Raw genomic sequence first — 20715 nt, 5'->3', positions numbered from 1 at the left:
AAATAAAATGAACCTCATATCAGCAAATTCTCGATTATTCACTCAAGCAGAGCTACGACTCTCAACTCTAATGAGAGAATGTACAGCCATAATATATACACTAACAGAATATGAATTTCTGATACTTGGATCAAAACATCCCACAGTTCTATTCACAGACCATAAACCAATCATCTTTCTTTTTACACAAAAGTCTAATCCAAACCACCGAGTTTATAGATTTCAACTCATTTTAATGAAATTCCCAAACTTACATATAGTTTGGACCGCAGGAAAAAATCTTGCATTACCAGACACCTTAAGTCGAAATACGCCACCTGAATTACTTACACGTAAAACCACAGTCGAAATACCCAAAAACATAAAATTCTCCCTTGCAGAAAATGAAACATCACCCCGATTGGAATGCAAATATGCAGTAAAAACTGACGTTGAACAATCACAAATAAATAATTTACAACATTTCCCACTTTATTTAGATTGTCAAAATAATCACTATGAAGTTGATCTACTTGGAACATCAACTTTTAAACCAATCCCATTTTCACAATGGATAAAAAATAACACCCAACAAAAAAGAATAAAACAACACCCGCCTAAAAAAGACCATTTTCCACTAATTGAAAAACAAAATTTAACTGATAAAATAAACTTATCAGGACCACAAACAAACGATTCAAAATACACAATAAATCAAGTTTTTGACCTCCATGACCCACTTGACACAATACCCTTATCTAAATTAGAAATTGAAAACATTTTTCTCCCCCCAACAGAAACAATTACAATTTCAACACTGAAACAATATCAAAACCTTGACCCAGTAATTCGACAACTGAAATCATGGCACAAATATAAAAATAAACCTATCAAAGCAGATTCAACTATTCTAGGAAACAAAACACTCCTCCGATATTTTCGAAAATTCAATAATACAACAATTAACGAAAACACAGACGTTCTAGAATACAAACTAAATGAATCTACAGTTCCCTGTCTCCCTTTAAGTATGATTCTTATAGCTTTTAATATTTCACATACACAAAATATTAAAGGACACTCTGGATCAGAAAAAACATATTCAAATTTTGTACAAAACTTTTATTTCCCAAATGCACCAATTTGTTTAAAAATACTATGCAATGACTGTATAGTATGTCAACTAAATAAACCTTACCCAAATCAAAAACAAATAGCACAAAAACAAGATTTTAAAGGACAAAGTTTGTACTTTAATCATCGTATCTCATTTGATACCAAAGGACCAATTTCACCCTCATCCGAAGGAAACTCCTACATTATGGTAATTGTTGACGCATTTACACATTATGTAGCACTTAACCCAGTACCACATTGTAACGCTTATTACGCTTACACAACACTCTATGAACACTGGATAGCAAAATTCGGACTACCAGAAATTTTAGTTACAGACAACGGTACAGAATTCATAAATAATGAAATCATCACACTATGTCATTTATATAACATTAAACACAAACCACGTACATCTCACGCACCTTGGACAAACGGCTTAGTCGAAGGTATGAACCGTTCATTACAAGAATATCTCAGATGTATCATCAATGGAAATGATACAAGATATACCGAATGGTCAGCAGATGTAAAACTATTTCCCTTAGCATATAATTCACAAATCACGACAACTTTAGGAATGTCACCATATGAAATGGTTTTTAACCAAAAGCCACGCAAACCAATAATGTTTACAGCAAACTCTCATAAAAACGCACAAGGTTATTGTCAACCAAATAAAGACTCAATTTGTTATAACCTACCATTACATACACACGATGAAGATCATTTTCATCACCCACAAATTCTTAAATTAGCCTCCGGTACACACACCGAATGGATTTTAAACAGAGATAAAAAACACAATGAAATTTACCAAAAGGTAACAAAAAAGTTGTTACAAAGGCAAAATATTAATGAACAAATAAATTCACGCTTTACACCAGCCTCCGATTTAAAAATTGGAACATTTGTTTTAATACCCAATTTTAATACTCAAAAAGGAATTTCAAAAAAGTTACAACCACTTCGTAAAGGACCATACCAAATAATTGCAAAACCCACTGATGTCACATATAAAATCACCGACTCAGATAAAAAAGAAATCGTTCAACACCGAAATAACCTATTACCTTATTATCCAAAAGAATACGCACTCCGCGAACTAACTCAATTATATTCTTTTACAGGTTTAAAAGTTATTCAAATAATGACCCACATACGGACAACATAACAAAGGAAGAAAATGACATTCACCTCGGAAATCAAAATACAAAATCAAACACCACAAAAAACAATACAAAAAATCTCGATCAAAATACATCTCAAAAAGAAAGAAAAAATAGAAAAATGACAGAACAAATAATACCCCAAGAACAAATCGACAAATCAGAACATAGAGAGTCTTCACGACTTAGAAATCAACCGCGTAAAAATTATAAAGTATTCATCCCACAATCTAAAATATTAAAGAAAGTTGAATTTCAAAAACAACCTTAATTCTACATTTAATAATCTTTGCACCTCTGAAACATTTTACACTTTCAATTTTCAAGATAACATGCTGACAAACACGCAGCGATTCTAGTTCAAAATTAGCCAATAGGATTCATCCAATCCGTCACCTTCTATAACTTTAACACAAACCAACTAGACGAAAAATATTAAACTCCAGGCATATCTATAACTATAACTCTACGACCTCCAGGTCAAAAATAAGCAAACCACTCCAACTTGACAACTAAAATAAATATCACCATAATATCATAACCCTCCCTTATCTAATAAACCAAAGATCAACAATATTTCCCCAACTCAGACCTGAAATATCCCCCAAACAAATATGTTAAATTAGCCTAAAGTAAAAGAACGACCATTTTATTTAGCCTAAAGTATAAAAATCTCAAAAATACCCCAGATCATTTGACAAATGAAAATAAAGACAAAGAAGACCTCCCGATCACCATAAAAATTGCCCCCAACAAATTTTTACAAAACTCAACCCACTTGTCAAAAAACTAATAAATAATCCGACCACACTTGAAAATTGCCCCAAACAACAAAAAATATTCGATCACGAAGCAATTTCTTAAATGCTCTTCTATCAAACAGTCACTAAAATTATCACAAACCTCAAACAATTTTTTACGATACTTGAAACTTTCATAATATTTCTTTTTGATATCCTTGAATCATTTCTAATACTCTTAATCATTTTTTGTAATATTTTTTTAATTTTCTACACTATATTCGAACTATTTCTCCAACTTTCAAAAACCCTTGATTATATCCACAGGTACGATTTATAAAACTTGTCTAAATGATACGAACTATTTTCAGTAGAACTGATATTTTTCTACTATTTGTAATTTTCATAACATTTCTATCATCCCTCATTTTGACCATATGCAAATGTATAAAGAAAGCAATCATCACATTCGCTCTAGCAACAATCCTCCTAATTCTTTTCTTAGAAGAATACTATAATAAACATTAAATTTTTCACTAAAAGAATAGACCAAAAAGCTATCAAAAATTGCTACCCAAAAGTCACAAAGTCAGTCTTCACCGACATCATCCCAAGATAACCCAACAACACCTTCAACTACCCATAATCCTCAAACATCTACACGAATTTCCTTTCAAGATAACCCATACACTTTTGAAGAACGACACGCTCGTTTATCAGAACCACTAGAACCAGTTCAACGACAAGCACCTCTAAGCGAACCAACATATAACTTATACCCAACACTACCACAAGAATTAAGTAGAATAAGAAATCCTAGTCAAAACCAAAATACAGTCGAAATAAATAGACAAATTATACATCCTCGACGAAACAGAAATTTTCAAACTCCCCGAGTTCATTTTGACATACCTCAATCCCCATCACAAAACACTCTAGAAAACCCCATTGGTACATTACCAGAAACCCCTACGCTTCTTTCACAACGTAGCACCTCAAGCCTACCATCAGATTACTTAGGTTCAACACCAACATCTGAACAAATACGTGAAAATCCCTTTAACCCCCCAAACCAGGCATCACGACTACCATATTGGACAACACATTCATTTACACAAGGTGAATTAAATTTAGTCAATGATCCAATAGATATTTCTACGGATACAACAACATCCTCATCACTACCAGAAACATTATCACTACCATCAACAGCATCAATAAGCCAGATTTCACCACCACCTTTTAACTTAAATTTTCCAAATAATCTCGACGCCAGATATCGAGAACAATCATCAACAAATATCCCTTTAAGACTAGATTGGAATACATTTACAGCCCCTCCACCATTATTTGGACAACATCTAGAAAGTAATCGCCTTCACAACTGGGCATTTAATAGATTACAACACCGACAAGACATTCACGACGATATCCGTGATCACAATATCCAAATACTCCAACAAAACAGTTTACAATTAAAGTTTGAAATCACAGTTAAATTAAACAACATTACTCAACATCCCTACCCATTAAACCGACCAAACATAACAGCCCAATCACTACCACCACCATTTATAACCACTGAAGTAATATATAAATACGACAGATATACCAAATAGACAATTGGTTACATCACATTTTATAACCCATACTCAGGATTATCATACACATGTATATTCTAAAATTATTAATTTTTCTCCAACTCCTTTTTCTAGTAATCTCAAATCAAAACATAAACCCTTCTCCCCGCACAGGACCCCAAGATTTATTAGTAACACATTACGATTGTGAAGAAAACGAACAAAAAACACTACACAAGTATGCAATAAATCAAGTATCACAGTGCGAAACAGAACCCCAAGCCATAGAAACTACAAATGTAATAGCAACACTTTATTCAAAAGCCCGAGCAACTACAGTTATAGGATATAAATTCACAGCAACATTTTCTGAAAAGAAAGTACATTGTTCACAAGTCTCAAACGGAAATAAAAACCGACTTGACCATGAATCATTCTACCAGAGTAATATAGAACGACTTTTACATCTCAATCCCGAAGATTGTAAAAACAAGTTACTCCGACTAAACATCACAAAAAATAAAAACACAGATAGAAATTTAGTATATTTCCAAGTTTTTTCAGATTCTGTACATCAAGCAGAACTTGAAAGATATCAAGGACATATAAAAATAGATGAAAAATACCCATACAACGGCGCACACGGACGATTAACCTATGACATGCACGATAAACACTGGATACCACACATTGGTATAAATGACCCATCAAACTGCAAAGCAGACACAAAAAATAAAGGATACCAAGAAATAATGTTTTTCGATTGGAAAATACAACTCGAAAAAATACAACTCACACGAGATTTATCAGACAACACAATGATTTATCAAGGAATTAGATTACCTTGTAAAAACGACCAAGGTTATTGCGACCCTACAACCAGAACACAAGCAACAATTGTTTGGTTCCCCGAAGACACTTGTACAACATTTCAAGTAGCAAAAATACACGCTCGTATGATAAAATTTCACGAAAAATATTTTATACAATCAATACCATATGAACAAGTAAATCCATTACGAAAAATAAGTTCTAATTTTCGAAACATTCATAATATAGAAAATAAATTAACACGTTTTCAAATATATCAAGAAACAGAACTTGCATGTAAATACAGAAACCCACTTCACAAAACACAATACTCTGAAATATTAGTTGAATACGAAAATGGATTCGACATGACCACTGGAAAAAAAAGTCGACCCATACGCCACAAGTCATCCCCTAAACGAAGGAACATCATATATACCAGTTAATTTTCAAAAGAATACAGGTCAACCTGGTGGACATTTAAAGCCCCAAGACGATCAAAGCACACGTTTACAAGAACTATCACTAATGAATAGTACATATTTTGGTAATATCCACTATGATATTCACTTAGATATGAAACTAGACTACACGATTAGCCGAATTTTTCAAGAAATGTCACTCTCCGAATTAGAAACATTACACCAACTATGCGAATTAGAAAGAACACAAATATTACAATCACTTGCACTAGCAGTATTAAAAATACCCTACGCAGGATATTTACTATCAGGAAATAGATCAAATTTTTTAGACTATGAAGGAAACATCTTATGGTTTTATACTTGTACTAAAAAAGTATCGCCACTATACGTTTTTGAAGATAAACGATGCTATAAAAGAATCCCTATCTTTTATAAGAATAAAGTAAATTTCGTTGACACACTTTCACGAAGAACCTATTTCTGGGATACCGCAGTTCCATGTGGATCAGAAAATAGCCACAACGTAGTACAATAAAAACCCTGATGAAGATAAATATTACCTTCTCACCCCATATCCCACATTAATGCAATCACTCAAAAAATTTTCACCAGAAAGCATTCGCGCTATCGCTCGAAACCCAAATATAGACTTACAATCAATAGGAATATACTCAAAATCAGATATTCAACATCACATTAGAACACAACAATTCCAGGAATTATTAACACAAATGGACACAATACAAAGACAATCAATTGACCAAAACTTACGCAAACTTGCCGAAACCGCAGGATTTGCAGACATCTATACGCAAGACTATAGCGGATATTTTAAGGACATTAAAGATTATATATATCTAAACGGTGAAAAATACCTCCCCAAGATATATCACCTATCAATATTTTTAGCTTTGTTACACTTAAGAATGAAATTCTTGATTTTCTAGGATGGCCCTACTACATCTTAGAAAAACTGACTATTTTATACGCAATGTTTAACTTTATTGGATTTCTTTTTTCACTCTTAAAAGGAATCTATAACACATGTGCTATACACACACAAGTCAATAGACAAGCAAGTGTAGCACGCATACTATTTGCAGGATTTTTTGGAATATTTTCTACATCTATAAACAAAATTCTTTTAGACGCACAAATAAAAGAATATAACACAAAAATAGCAACAAGACAGAACACATACGACGAAGAACATAACAATGCAGACACAACACCAACAGCACCACAGTTACCACTCCTACCACATAACCATCCATTATCCCTAGTCCCACGTAATTTTCGAAATTTAGCCATAACACATAATAATTTTAGACCAACCATATCACAAAGTCCCATCCAACATATAATGCCACACCACTCACAAGATGAAAATACTTATGAACAAATTATAGAACAACCCCATACCACCGCTTTTCAGTCTCAAAATAATAATTTTTTTAGCCCACGATGAGCCGACAACTTGGATCCCTACACCGATCAAATTCCCACCCAACCAACCTCACCACTCCAATCCCAATAATACCACTTTTTGCTTTTCCGCCACCCGATTTCCCATCCAGTAATGTAATATCCGGCATGAATTCCGATACTAATTCACACATCTCAGTTTTATACTCCATCTCACAACTCAATAACCCGAATATTGAAACCCCCGATGAATTTGCCGACTCTGAACCATCTCCATCAAGTAATTTTCACACCAATTCCTTAAATTTTTCCCAACCCCCTTTTCAACCCATACTACCAAATAACCCTGACCCAACCAATTCTACACCCTCTTATGCTTCCCAAGTCACTCCAACCTACTCCTCACTTCACTCAGACCAATCATCTCATTCTCCAGACACCCCCCGAATCTCCCCAGAACTAGATAATTTCATTACCCTACAACAACAACCCTATCACCTTGACACCCCAACCATAAACCAAATCTCATCCACAATAGATTCATCCAACCCTCCTACCCCTACACCCCCTTCAATTTATACTGAATCATTAGCACCATCATCCACAACTACTGAATCTTCACTCAGCACTAATAGAGCTTACCGCACTTTTAAAAGGAAGTTCCCCAACCATCCTTTCCCAGCGAAACCAGGAACAGCCCGTGAATATATCAACCATCCACAACACACTAACACAAAAGAATTTTTAGCTATCACCTTACCCTCATTTCCACAATACACCTTAAACACCCCTCATGACACTAACGAGACACGTAACTTTGTAGACGAATACGTTTTAATGCCTACCCTTCCTTGGACCTCATATTATCATTTTACAAATCCCCTTTGCTTACCTTTATCTAACACTCATATCGATATAGAACGAAATAAGGACATGCTATATCGACTCACTACAACACTAACACCTAGACAATTTACTTACATTGGATATAAAAAATCACTAAAAACACACACTGCACCCCGAGCTAATGAATATACACTAGAATATTACGATCATAACATCCTCAGAACTAACCAAGATCAATTTTTAGACGACGGTCGCTTCGCTAACCCACAAATCACCGAGAAATTTTTCATTAAAACACCATATGTATTTACACTAAATATCTTCGATCGCAAGTTTGACCACATTATTTCAGAAGCACTAACAGACACGCAAGCCTACGAAAGTTTTAAAGAACGCTTCCAAATATTTTCACTAACCTTTCATTTCCTTGCACCACATGAAAGAGATTTGCACTGCTCACACGATATTATGTTGCGCACTAAACAAACACACACATATACTTATTATCGTTTCATCCAAAATCACTTTGACCTACACACTCCCTCCAGACAACCACACCATCGTTTTCAATTCATCAATTCCAAATACACCTCACCATTCTTTCTTAACTTCACATATTGCATTAAAGATACTAACCTTCATGGTATTCTTCGAAATTATGATCCCATAACCCAAATGTATATCTTTTGTCCCATCACCAAGACCTTCAACGCAGAAGAATCCCGACCCTTCCTCATCCCACACGAGTTTGTACAACCTATAGAAATCCCCATTTTAGAATTCATCCATAACACTAAATTCAACCACAAATTATATAATCTAATCCAAAACACACCTTATGAATTTGCAGTTGGCACTGAAGAACTAACCACCATTAAGGCACTTCAATTGCTTTGGCCACTGCTTCAAACTAAAAATATCATCCGCATCTTAGCCAAATTACTAACAACTTCAGATCTCATCCACGACATCTTCCCCCACGGTTTCTTCCCCGACGACTAACAGGTAAGTATGAATTATACAAATTACTAACTAATTTAAATATTAGAAACTCACCATTCTTTATCCATGTTTTCTTTAGAATTTTAGCCTTCATCCTAGATCATCTGAAAAATTCACAAAAGAAAAATAAAAAATAGCAAACTTCTTCAAAACTGTTTAAAACCCGATTAAATTTTTGCACCAACAATTAAATAAATATAATACCAATGCAGTAAATTAATTTATAAATTTTTCCCCCACAAGCAGTAAATCTAATAATGATGAAAATTTGTAACTTAATTTTCCCCAACAACTAGCAGTAAAGATAAAATTCTATGTAGTAAATTAATAAGAAGCAAATACAGTACTAACCTTTTGCTATTTTCATTCACTCGCACAAGAATTCTATCCAAACTCGCACAGCTCGCCCACGAAGAATTGTTTAAAATAATGAATTTCAGTTTCAAGCTTTCACACTCGATAACTCTAACACAAGATAACACGTTTCAAACTTTCCTTTAACCCGGTTGGAAAGGAATTATATACTAAACAAAACTAACCAATGCAGCTTACTAAACACCACAACACATAGCATAACAGCATGACTAAGAAAAGGAAACCAACGGTACCCAAACCGGATTAACCCAGTTTAAAACTGGATAATTTATTCTTTTGAAGACTATTATAAAGTCTAAGAAAGAAATAATAAAACACAAAAAAGTCGTAAGACAAACCCATACCACAAACAATTTGATTTTTGAAAAAAGGACACAACCAACAAAACATAAGAAAAACCACAACAAACCCAACATAAAACGTTGTCACATAACAGGACCTCTCACAAAAACCGCATGCAATCATACTCCCACTCCTGGCCTAACCCACCAGGAAGGACGTCCTGAGCATGCTCTATAGCCGGCCTAACCCACCGCGCTACATCCACGCTTTGTGACCATACTCCTACTTTTAATAAGAGCTACTCAAGGGTGAGTAACTCTTCAAAATAACTGAACTAAAACAAAAAGCTTTTGTGAAAACAACTAACTAAAATCATAATTAAAAAATATTAAACTAATAAAAGTTTTATAAAATGTAAATTACATTATGCAATACATAGATCAGAATACAACACCAAGGACGAACATCCAAAGACAAAACGACCCTACTACACTCGAGAAAGAATGGCCAACTACAATCAATATGCCGCCCACAATCACAACTCAAAGGATTTAGAATACGACTTGACTTCGCAGAAAAGGACTTCATTGAACTAGACCAATGACCACCTCGATGTTCAAGTATACGTACAGATCCGAGTAACCAGGCATCCCCTCCACGCACAATCTCCACGCCATTCCCAGACAAGGTCAAACACAAAGAAGTTCTCACCAATGAAACAGAAAAACCTGACATAGCCAATCATTCTGAAATCAGATTTGAGTTTGTTGCGAAAACCCAGTCGTTGTCTTGAGAAGACACAACGATTGAATCTGGGACTTCTCTAATAAGAAAACCCAGAAGAAATAAGATGTTCGCCAAATACCAACGTCCATCATCCATCTTTTGAATTGCAGAAAGACTATTCTAAAAAACTCTGTAAAACCCGGATGGGTGGAACCTGATCTAAACTACATTTTATGATTGGATAAATTAGATATTTTACCAATGTAAAGTATTTAATATTAACCAATAATGATCCATCTAATTAACAATCCACTTATTTGTAAGTGCTGAAATTACTTGTAATTTCAGCACCAGAGAGATTTGAATTTAACTTAGAAATTAGTTGAACTCTCCCGAGTACTTCAGCAGCCGCAATAAACCAGTATACCCTAGATCTATTGAGCCTAGCAGAGACTAGTTAAACAACCTGAGACTAGACAGTATAAGAGTAAGATTAGGATCGGTATTAGACTAAGAAGTTGCACGAACCTATCCGGCCGAAAATAAGATAGCGTGACGAGCAGACGGTGTACCCTATCCGAAATTACTCTATGAGTTATACCCATCGGTCCTAACTCACTCTAGAGCCATCCCTTCCTTGATTCCCAATTTCTTTTCTCATCCATAATACTTGGCCCGATGTACCTAAAACAGTACAATCCCACAAATCGTTAGGGGGTACTGATTAAGTATCCACGGCTTCTAGGTTTTTTCCAGCGTTTCAATTTTTCTCGGGTAGAAGTACTTTGAAACACGCGGTGGACAATCATCTCAATGACTTTTTGTTTATATTGCACAGCTTTGAGAATTCAACAAAGTTCACACATCCGTTGGTTTTGATGTTATCTACTGTGATTTTTTTTCTGTGCCTTGAAACTAAACTTAAACCAAGTAAACTTAATTTTTCGATCCTCTTCGGTTATTTAATGAAATACTAACGTTTGGGTATCATATAATTGCGGAACTAAGAGCCTCGTCAAGGTGCCTATAATATATCACTCGCGTCAATTTTAAAATCAAACTCAGACGAGCACTACGATAGCAAAATTTGATCCGGGTAAGGCAACTCATCGACCTAGACTGCAGCAGTAGCTTTTAATAAAGTCTTCAAATTAGGATTCAACAATATAATTGAAAAAAAAAACTGAAATTAAAATTTTATGCAACACAACCTTAAAAACATCGGTAAAATAATTACTTTTATATACAAATCGACTTCTAAAAACTGAACGCCATGTTTTTGTTTGCATCAAAACTGGATTGGAATTCATTTCATGAGGGTAAATTTTTTAAAAAATTTTTCTAAACCGTTGAAGCAGTAATGTCATATTTTCATAATTTTAAGAGCAATGAGTTTAGTTTTTTTGAAGGGAAGGGAAAAGATGTTTTTGGCAGAGAAGCAGTTCAAAGTGATTATCAAAAACTATTTATTCACTGCAATGTTTATTTCTGTAACCGGCTGTTGTTGTTTTTTAAAGCAGTTGCGAAAGCTTTTCTTTTATTTGCTAAACATTGATATAGATAAATTACACATTTGAATTGAATTTTGTTTTCAATTCCGTTAAAGGTTTATTTTTACGCAGTGTTGTGGAGGTTTTTAATTGGATTTGAAAAACTTGATTTTGAAAGCGCAGTTCAAATGCTTCATTAGTTTTGACTGTTAGGCTCTTCTAGACCGTTTATTGATTAGGTTGTCGAAGTGAAACAATCAATAAACCATTGCATTAGTTATAAAAGCATAATTTTTTTTAGATGTTTTGTGTTTAAATTATCCGTCATTGGAAGTTCGTGTTTCAAGGATGTAAAATTACCAACTTTGATTGGGTATCATTTCAATTACTAATACTCTCTGAGAATTATGATGCCATCAAAAACCTCTCTTAGGAGCATGATCTTAAGTTTTGTCTGATTGTCTAAAAATTGCCATGTATGAGTCAGAAAAATAAACACTTTTAATAACAACGATAGTTAAAGATTGAACAGAAAAAGAAACTGTCAGCAGTTAATTTTAGCTATGTTTGTATTCGTTTAGAGCAAAAACGCACAACAAAAAAAAATTATTTTTAAAAATAAATCGTTTTCATCCGCATTATTTTCAGGACTTGAAGTATAAGTTCCCGGCCGGACCATTTTTCTAATTAAGAGTTTGAAGTATTGTTAGGAGTTAGCGTAAATGTTCTGACAAGCTTATTATTTACATATTTGATGATCTGTTTGTCGAGCTCCCTTGAAACTATTTTAGAGACAGGTCTATGTCAAGTAAGTTTTTAGTTTATGGGAAAAATGATCTGGCCTGGGAAATCTAGGGGTGAACTGCAGTACCTTGGGAGCTCGGATTGAGACTATGCCTTGTTTGCAATTTTTCAGAGATTTTTCTTCTATTTTTAGTAACTTTTGCCTCATCTCTTAAAATCTTAAATTTTTTATAAATTTATTCAATCTTCTTGATATTTGTCAATTTTTGCTCCTAATTTTTCGCCGCGCCTCCAAAAAAAAGAAAAAGCAAAAACTTACCAGCAGAGATTAATCAAGCTATAAACTTGCAGGGCTTTTAAATTGGGTAAGATGTGAATGTTGTTCGAGAACATGAAACAAAATAACTATGTGAAAATAAATCGTAGCGACTCTCACAAGATCCAACGTTTTCAATGTGCTTGATAAGTTAGCAATAAAAACTGGTAAAAACGTGGAAGTCCGTTTGTCAGAATATCCGCAACCATAATTGTAGTACGAAGATATTTTAACGTCACCTTACCAGAGCGAATTTGTTTCCTGAACAAAGTGTCCTTCTATGTCAATATGTTTGGTTATCGATCTTGAAGAGTGATTTATATCGTTCAATTAAACCATGGCTTTTACGCTTCACATCAAAAACCCATTTGCATTTTGTTAATGGTTTTCCAGAAGATAAAGTCACAAAACGCATGTTTTATTTTATACAAGACTATTGAATTCTTTTGCATGGCAGCATCTTTTTTTTCAACACAAGCTGACAAAATTGCTTCCTCATAATTGAATGGAACATTGCCATTGAACCTAACAGCCATTGCAAAATTACAGTTTTCATCAGTAGAAAAATTGTAATCTTATTACCAAGCTTCGATTGATCCAACCAGTCCTATTTGTTGTAGGAATGTCAAGTCCCAAAGCAGTAGAATTTATTTCATCACTTTCAGATTTTTGTCTTGATTTAGATGATGAGGAATGTTATGGTAAAAATGTACCGAACTGTCAGGAGTGGGGAAAGTAGTGTTTTGCAGATTGTCTGCAGTTGGAGTGTGATGCGAAGACTCATTAGCATCAGATAAATCAAATTCATCGTGAGTTGTGATACACTCACTTGTATCTAATTAGATTGGAGTATCTTGAATCTCCATTTGCACATTATGAGGACTAGATGCTGAAGATATTCTTTGAGAAGTATCAATAGTTGTACAGCTCCCCTGGTGATAACGGCTGATCAAGAGTAGGCAATAACTCATTTGCATCAGTTGCTCCTATTTGTGCATTATTGATCCCGCTGAATCTGTGACAGCCCACACTGGGTTATTGCCCGGAAAATGCAAAACATTAGCAGACCTTGATCCGTTATCGATACCTGGGAATTGCTCTTCTAGAAACGTCAATTTAGGTGAGCGATAAAATTTTCCTTCAGAAAGACATACAAAATATATGAAGCACTTCAACCGTCCTAACCAGAAAAATTATTTGCGCTGATTGGTTTCAATTTTTGATTTACTTGAGCAACCAAAAATTTTTAAATGATGAACACTGGCTTGCATTCCAAAATTAATAGCAAATTTTAGTACGCAATTTTTTGGGTATAGAACAGTATCAACTACCCTTACCCTTAAAAATTCTGGTAGTTTTGACGATAGTAAAAGAGCCCGTGCATTGACAAAAACCGTTCGCAAATAGCATTCGGCTATATCAATTCGATGAGGAGAATAAGGATTTGTAAAATGCTGTGCAATACGATTGTTCTTGCGACATTATTGCAAATTTGCGTGAATTATACTCCCCACCATTATATGACCTGAGTGTAAATCCGTGGGACCACGTATTATTAAAAAGTTGTAGTTTTGCTAACGAATCGGCTTTAGAAGTCATTCAATTTACCGTTGCATATCTTGAAAAATCATCAAAAAAAGATATTGCATATTTGTTTCCATGCAAAGATTCCGGAAAAGGTCCGCAAAGGTCACTCTGAACTAATTCAAATTTTTGCGTTGCCCTTTTTTGAGGGTTTTCAGAAATGTCAGACGTAGATATTTTACATTTTGAACATGTAGTACATTTATCGGTTGCCAATGAACCGGAAAAAACCATGCCTTTTATTAGTGCTTCATTTGCACTTTTCTTCAAAGTTTCACAATTTAAATGTGAAAACTTTGCATGCAACGTAGAAATAGACAATGCCGACGTATTCAATTCTTTTGCACTATGTTTAAACCAGAAAAAATCATCCCTTTTAATCAAATAAGCTTTCTGTATATGCGAATTTTCGTTAAAATTGCTGCATTCCCTTGCTTAACTATCTCAGTGAGCAGTGAAACAGATATCAAACAGAAATATAAAACAGAAATTGAAGCTCGGCACATACAAAGCGCGCTAGAGGTTATAAGTACTTAGCTTTTTTACGATGATAGAAGCGGTCAAATTTCTCTAACAACATGTACTCGATGGTGCGTCCCGTCCCCATTAGTAATAAACAACATACTATCGTCCCCTTCAATTTTAGAAAGCGTCTTGAACATTGATTTGTCTGGAGTGATATTGATCGCGCATCCAGAGTCTATCACAATATCCATCGACCTATTTGAAGTGCAGTAAGTGCAAACCCAGAGAAACCGCGTTGCTGGTTGCTCGAATTTTGCTGGTTTCCATGCTTGCATAGCACCAGTCAGCAGTGTGATTATTGTTACGTCCGCACTTCGTACAATTTATCTGTCCAGTTCCTCCATTGTATCGTCCTCGGCCGGATCTATAAATAGCTGGAGCCGCAATTGACGTAGAACTCGTATCTTGTTTGTTTGAGCTCCTCGTGTGATCGTTCAACCAGTCGCTCCTTCAGTTGTAGGTACGATATCTGCTGGAACTGTATTGCAGCTATGAATCAGTCGTATTCTCGTGGAAATGTTCTAAAAACTATGGCTATTTTCAGCTGGTCGCTGATCTTTTCCTTTGCATATTGTAGTTTGAACACAATGTTGTCACTTTGTTAAGAAATTCTATCATCGACTCACCGTTCTTCTTGAGTTTCGAAAACTCTTGCCAAAGCACTTTGATTTAGCTTATTCGAATCTGCCATAAAATTTTTCCGCGAGTATTTCCATATTTCAAATCCATTCCTGTTAATCTGAGCGATGATCATCTGCAAAGTAGCATCAATGACGTGCATAAAGGTTTCTTATACAACATCCTCTCATCAGCATCTCTGTTCACTTCGCTAACTCTTTCAGATTCTACATTCACAATTTTAGCTGCATTATAGGCTAGAAATTGTTCACACCATACATGATTACTTTCGTGTTTTTCATTGAAAAAGAGTAGTTCTTTTTGTTCGGAATCCATCAAGATTTTGGTGCGTGGAAGCTTCAATTGCCCATAACCTTTAATCATGGTAGGTCTTGATGTTTAAAGATAAAAAAAGTTCTAATCTTTTGTAAAGTGGTTTAAGTCAAAATCAACACTCTTTGTTTAACCGCGTTATTCTTGATGTCAATGTAAAAAGTTGAAACTCATACGTCAATATTATTATTTTTTCTTTTCTCGAATATAGCGTTACAATTTCGTTTTGAGTCTTTTGGATCCAATCATTCATCTCCTGAAATTGACTAATCACAGACGAGTAATTCAACAGAGTGCCTAACGACCGCGTTTTCCCTTGTGGCAAAACATTTCGATAGTTTTTGGGCGGTTTTCCTGAAATTTTTTTTGTTTTTTTTTGTCAGAAAATCAAAAGAAAGCGTTTTTAAACAAGCATAAATTATGGGCTGTTTTGTACCAAAAAAAATTCAATGGTATTTTTTATTTTTTGCCCAAACCCCTCCCCCGAAGGTCAAGTTCTCCCAGACTAGTTTTGAAAAAAGCATAAAAATTTTGAGCAGCAATCGTCACAAAATAAAACACGAAGAACCACATATCTTGTGACATTTTAATTTTGAAGAAGAATTGAAACCTCTTATGAAAATAGTCGGAGGCCTGTTGCCAATCAAACTAAACTGTTATCATTAGAAGCAATACATACTAGGAAAGAAGTGCCGGTTTTAAACGCGCAATTGTTTTAGAAGCAGTTTGTTGACACTGAAAACGTAGTCCTAAAAGATTTTACTTTTTTATTCAAGAACGTACAATTGACAACCGAAATGATGATTGAGAAACTTCCACCCAAGTAATTAAGAATGTTGGAAAAAAATTTAGATGTTGAATGAACATTTTATATAATGCAAAATTTTAAACATTAACTGAAATTGGCTTAAAATTTAAAAGAAAGTTTCGAATTAAAATTTATCTGAATTAATGTAGACATCATGTTAAATTGTTGTTCCACGGTAATCTGGAATACAGTATTGTTAATTCCTGACAACGCACATAGTTGCAAAATTGCTTTTAAAATCGCTTTTTTCTGAGAAAAATCCTCGCAAATAACTGCTTTTTTATTACGGGCTAGGGCTACCTAATACACAATATTTGGTTTGGAGAACGAGAAAAGAACAATCAATTACGCATCAAAATTTAGGTTTTGTTCGAAGTACGAAGTGCATAAAATTTGACGAAGCTCTTTTTTGATAACGAAACTTCTCAAAATTTTTTTGAAACAAGAACCTACTGATATGTAAAACGTTCTATGTTTACCAAAATGTTTTTTGAGTTGCAATGGTTGAATGCCATTACCTAAAATATATGGTTATGAAAATTGAATTTTTAATGAACTTCGCATAGCCTGAAGAATGTGAAAAAAAATAAATGCGTCCAGTGGATTGTAGCGACAGTTGACTTCCAATTCTCTAGCAGAAAAGAGAATGGTTGGGGAACGGAGGTTCGCCAAATAGACAAATCTACAGATTTCAATAATGATGGATATCTTTTTTAATCAATTGCCTTTGAAATTTGAGGTTCGGTTGGCCCTAAATCTGACTGTTTTTATATCAAGCTTTTAAGCAAATTGAGCATAAGTACAGATGAACACAGGGCGTGTAGTTTTGTCAAGCAGAGAATCCCCCTCGCATTACGCGTTTAATTGCCACAAATACTGATGAAATTTATTTCATAAATTTTTGTTTGTAGTGCCAAGAGAACGTAAACGCAGCCTAGCTCAAGTATCTGATAGATCTCTAGCCTCATAAAGTCAATCTTTTTGTTTTTTTTTCATACCGGTTTATTCTGTGCTGGTGTTATTTTCCCAATCGGGATCTCTTGATTCCACAGCCATCTGACTTTACTTTCCTGAAAGTTCTAGTTAACTGCTCCCGAATTTATGAAGTTCGAGTAGTTTTTTGACTGGGGGAAACGATGAAGTAATAGTGTAGTATTTTTGATAAACATGCTAATTTTTGAAACTTTAATTTAGCTTTTAAAAATTGAAAAACGAGAATTTTGAATGCGACTCACCAAAAATTGTGGTATCATATTTCTAAACCAGTACCCAGCCCAGAATCTCCTTTCAGTGTGCATGTCACTGTCACAGATCCGAATACCCGTATAGCCGAAAAATAAATTCGTTCTCGGATAGCCGAAGAAATCGTAGTTTCGAATAGCCGAAAAATAAAAGCGTTTCCGGATAGCTTATTTTTTTCTGTTTTCGATAGCCAAAAAAATTCAATTCGATCCACACCAAAAATTAATCGCTATAAATTTAATATGTTGCGTCCTTTGAAATAAAAAAGGCTTTTTCCCTTTATAGACCCTGCCCTCCCCCTATCCCAAGTAGTTTATAGACCCTCAGAATGGAAGAAATATATGATGGGGAAGGGATTGCTTTAAAAAGTTGAAAAGTGTATCGAGCTTTTTTCTGGATCGGCTCGTTTGAAGCTATCCCGAAACGCTATAGAGATCTTATTTTTGAAAACATTTTGCGACGGTAAATATTTTGAAAAATAATTAGCAAAAAAATGAGGTCTTAAAGACTTATTAGGTGTCTGCTCTCCGCGTCCATCTCAAGATATTTATTTAATTTTGCTCTTAAATGTTCATTTACTGGGTAGCGTTATCAAAGTAGTCGCACTTTGATCGTTTTTTTAAATCCATGAAATCAAAGCTATTACGCATAGCAAATTTTTTGAGTCCTTTTGATTTTTGGTTAGCTAAGTTCCGAAAAAAACAAGATAGATTAATCGTTCGAATTGAAATGGTACAAATTTTGTGACAAATTTGATTTTAGTCAACTTTGTTTCGCTTCTAATTGGTTTAACAAGAATCTTTTAGTTTTTCGGTTATCCGGGAATGCGGCTCTCTGGGTACTCTTCCCCATTTTTTGCCATATTCGGCTTAAAAGTTTCGCCTTCTGCTATATTGGCTTTGCCCTCGTCGTCTTTGCCTCGTCTTGAAAAGTTTTTTTTTGCGTGTTTGGGCCCCTAATTATGGGGATTCTCTTCGATTTTCAAAGTGTTCGTAGCTCGTTTTTTTCAAGAAATTATTTTTTGGGCTCAAAGGTTTCTGCTAAAATTTTTTCGGCTTAGGTTACCCTGACAATGGTCCTACTTGGCATATTTGCCGTAAATTGAACATCGTTCAAGACAAGTCGAGACACGTATTAAAGTTCTGTTAGATCTAGTTTTTTGCGACTTTTTTGTTTTTATTTACCTGCTTTGTCTCTTTTCCTGTCGGCTAGCGTGGATTGCTATATTTGTGTTTTTACGCAAGTAGGGTGAAATTCCGCTTCTACTCTGTGATTAAAATATTGTTTTTTAGGGTTGTCTCTCATTGACTTTGGATGCGATGCCTGTCAATCTCCTGCAAGAGCATATCTTATTGATTCTGTTCCACCTGAACAACATCAAAAAGCTTTCTCGGTCATGGGTATTTGCTGTGGTGTGGGTGGATCCATTGGCTATCTTTTGGGCTCCATAAACTTCCGCGATACTGCATTCGCAAAGTTAGTGGGACATGATTTACTTTAAATTATCATTGACGCATTTTTCATTTTTCAATTTTGATTTTAGGATACTTGGAGGTCAAGAGCAAGCTGTGTTTTTTATAGCTGCTACACTTTTTGCAATCATGGTTGTTATCACCATAAATCAAGTAGAAGAGAAGCCTCCAGCTGATAATGCTGAAGGCGGTGGAGATCCGGCATCCTTACATCACTATCTGATGTCAATAGTGTATATGCCGCGAAGATTGCGATGGCTCTGTTTGCATATGATGCTGTCATGGCTGTCTGTTCTTTGTTTCTCACTGTTCTTCACGGACTTCGTTGGACAGGTACTGTGTTCTATCGTTTTCTTGTATCCAAAGAATACAAACGATCATAAAAGAAGTCGATGTGCCTCTAACTTGATCGTTAAAAAAAGTTTCTTTAAAGACTTTCTGACTGTTTAGGTGGTATATAAGGGCGATCCTTATGCAAGTGTTGCGGCCGACTCATTCAAGAATTACAATAACGGAGTTTTGTTTGGAGCTCGAGGACTGACTGCCATGACAGTTCTGTTCTCCATCTTTTCAATCTTCCTCAATCAGCTCTTGAACAAGATCGGTTAGCATTAGAAACACCGCTAATACCGAGATATTTTGTTTACAGATTCAATACCGCAATTAGCGAGGTTTAGACTTTTTAAATCCTAGATATTAGATTAGTTGAAAATATATATGAAACTGAAAAAATATATAATAATTCAACAGCAGATGATTGATCGTTAAGTTTTGTTTCACTTAACAATGATTACCCTTGCGATTAGCACAAGGGTAATGCAACCGGTTGCCAGACTTTCCCGTTACAAACTTTGTTCACAGAACTCATTAGTTCAATTTATTCAACATATCACTAGTCTGCTACTAATTTTGCTAGTTTAGCGTAGAGATGAAGCACATGCTTGGTTGAACAAACGTCTCGTGTTAGGGTCCGGCCAGGAGCCTTAGTTTTTGGAAATTGAATATTAATTTTTTTTAACGGGCCATCGTTTGTAGTAGTAGAACATTTAAACAAATTTTTTTATATCAGTTAACATAGCAAGTAGTGCGAAGCTCCGCTTCGTCTCTA

General features: G+C 34.8%; 3 protein-coding genes across 4 annotated transcripts in view; 2 read left to right on the top strand and 1 right to left on the bottom strand.

Moving 5' to 3' along the window:
• LOC134844719 (stress-70 protein, mitochondrial-like) overlaps positions 1-20715 on the bottom strand; it is a 531301-nt gene that overhangs the window by 161603 nt on the left and 348983 nt on the right.
• LOC134843663 (zinc finger FYVE domain-containing protein 9-like) overlaps positions 1-20715 on the top strand; it is a 412805-nt gene that overhangs the window by 158355 nt on the left and 233735 nt on the right. The window lies entirely within an intron of this gene.
• The window catches only part of LOC134843686 (solute carrier family 45 member 4-like), a 62013-nt gene that overhangs the window by 40747 nt on the left and 551 nt on the right, over positions 1-20715 (top strand). For both annotated transcript variants that reach the window (XM_063859908.1, XM_063859909.1), the window contains exons 4-6: positions 19428-19611; positions 19679-19940; positions 20058-20211. In XM_063859908.1, the coding sequence (XP_063715978.1) occupies positions 19428-19611; positions 19679-19940; positions 20058-20211 (600 nt within the window). The remainder of the gene's footprint in view (positions 1-19427; positions 19612-19678; positions 19941-20057; positions 20212-20715) is intronic.

Source organism: Symsagittifera roscoffensis, chromosome 4, assembly GCF_963678635.1.
Source record: "Symsagittifera roscoffensis chromosome 4, txSymRosc1.1, whole genome shotgun sequence".
Classification (NCBI taxonomy): domain Eukaryota; kingdom Metazoa; phylum Xenacoelomorpha; order Acoela; family Convolutidae; genus Symsagittifera; species Symsagittifera roscoffensis.
This window is presented reverse-complemented; position numbering and strand designations above follow the sequence as displayed.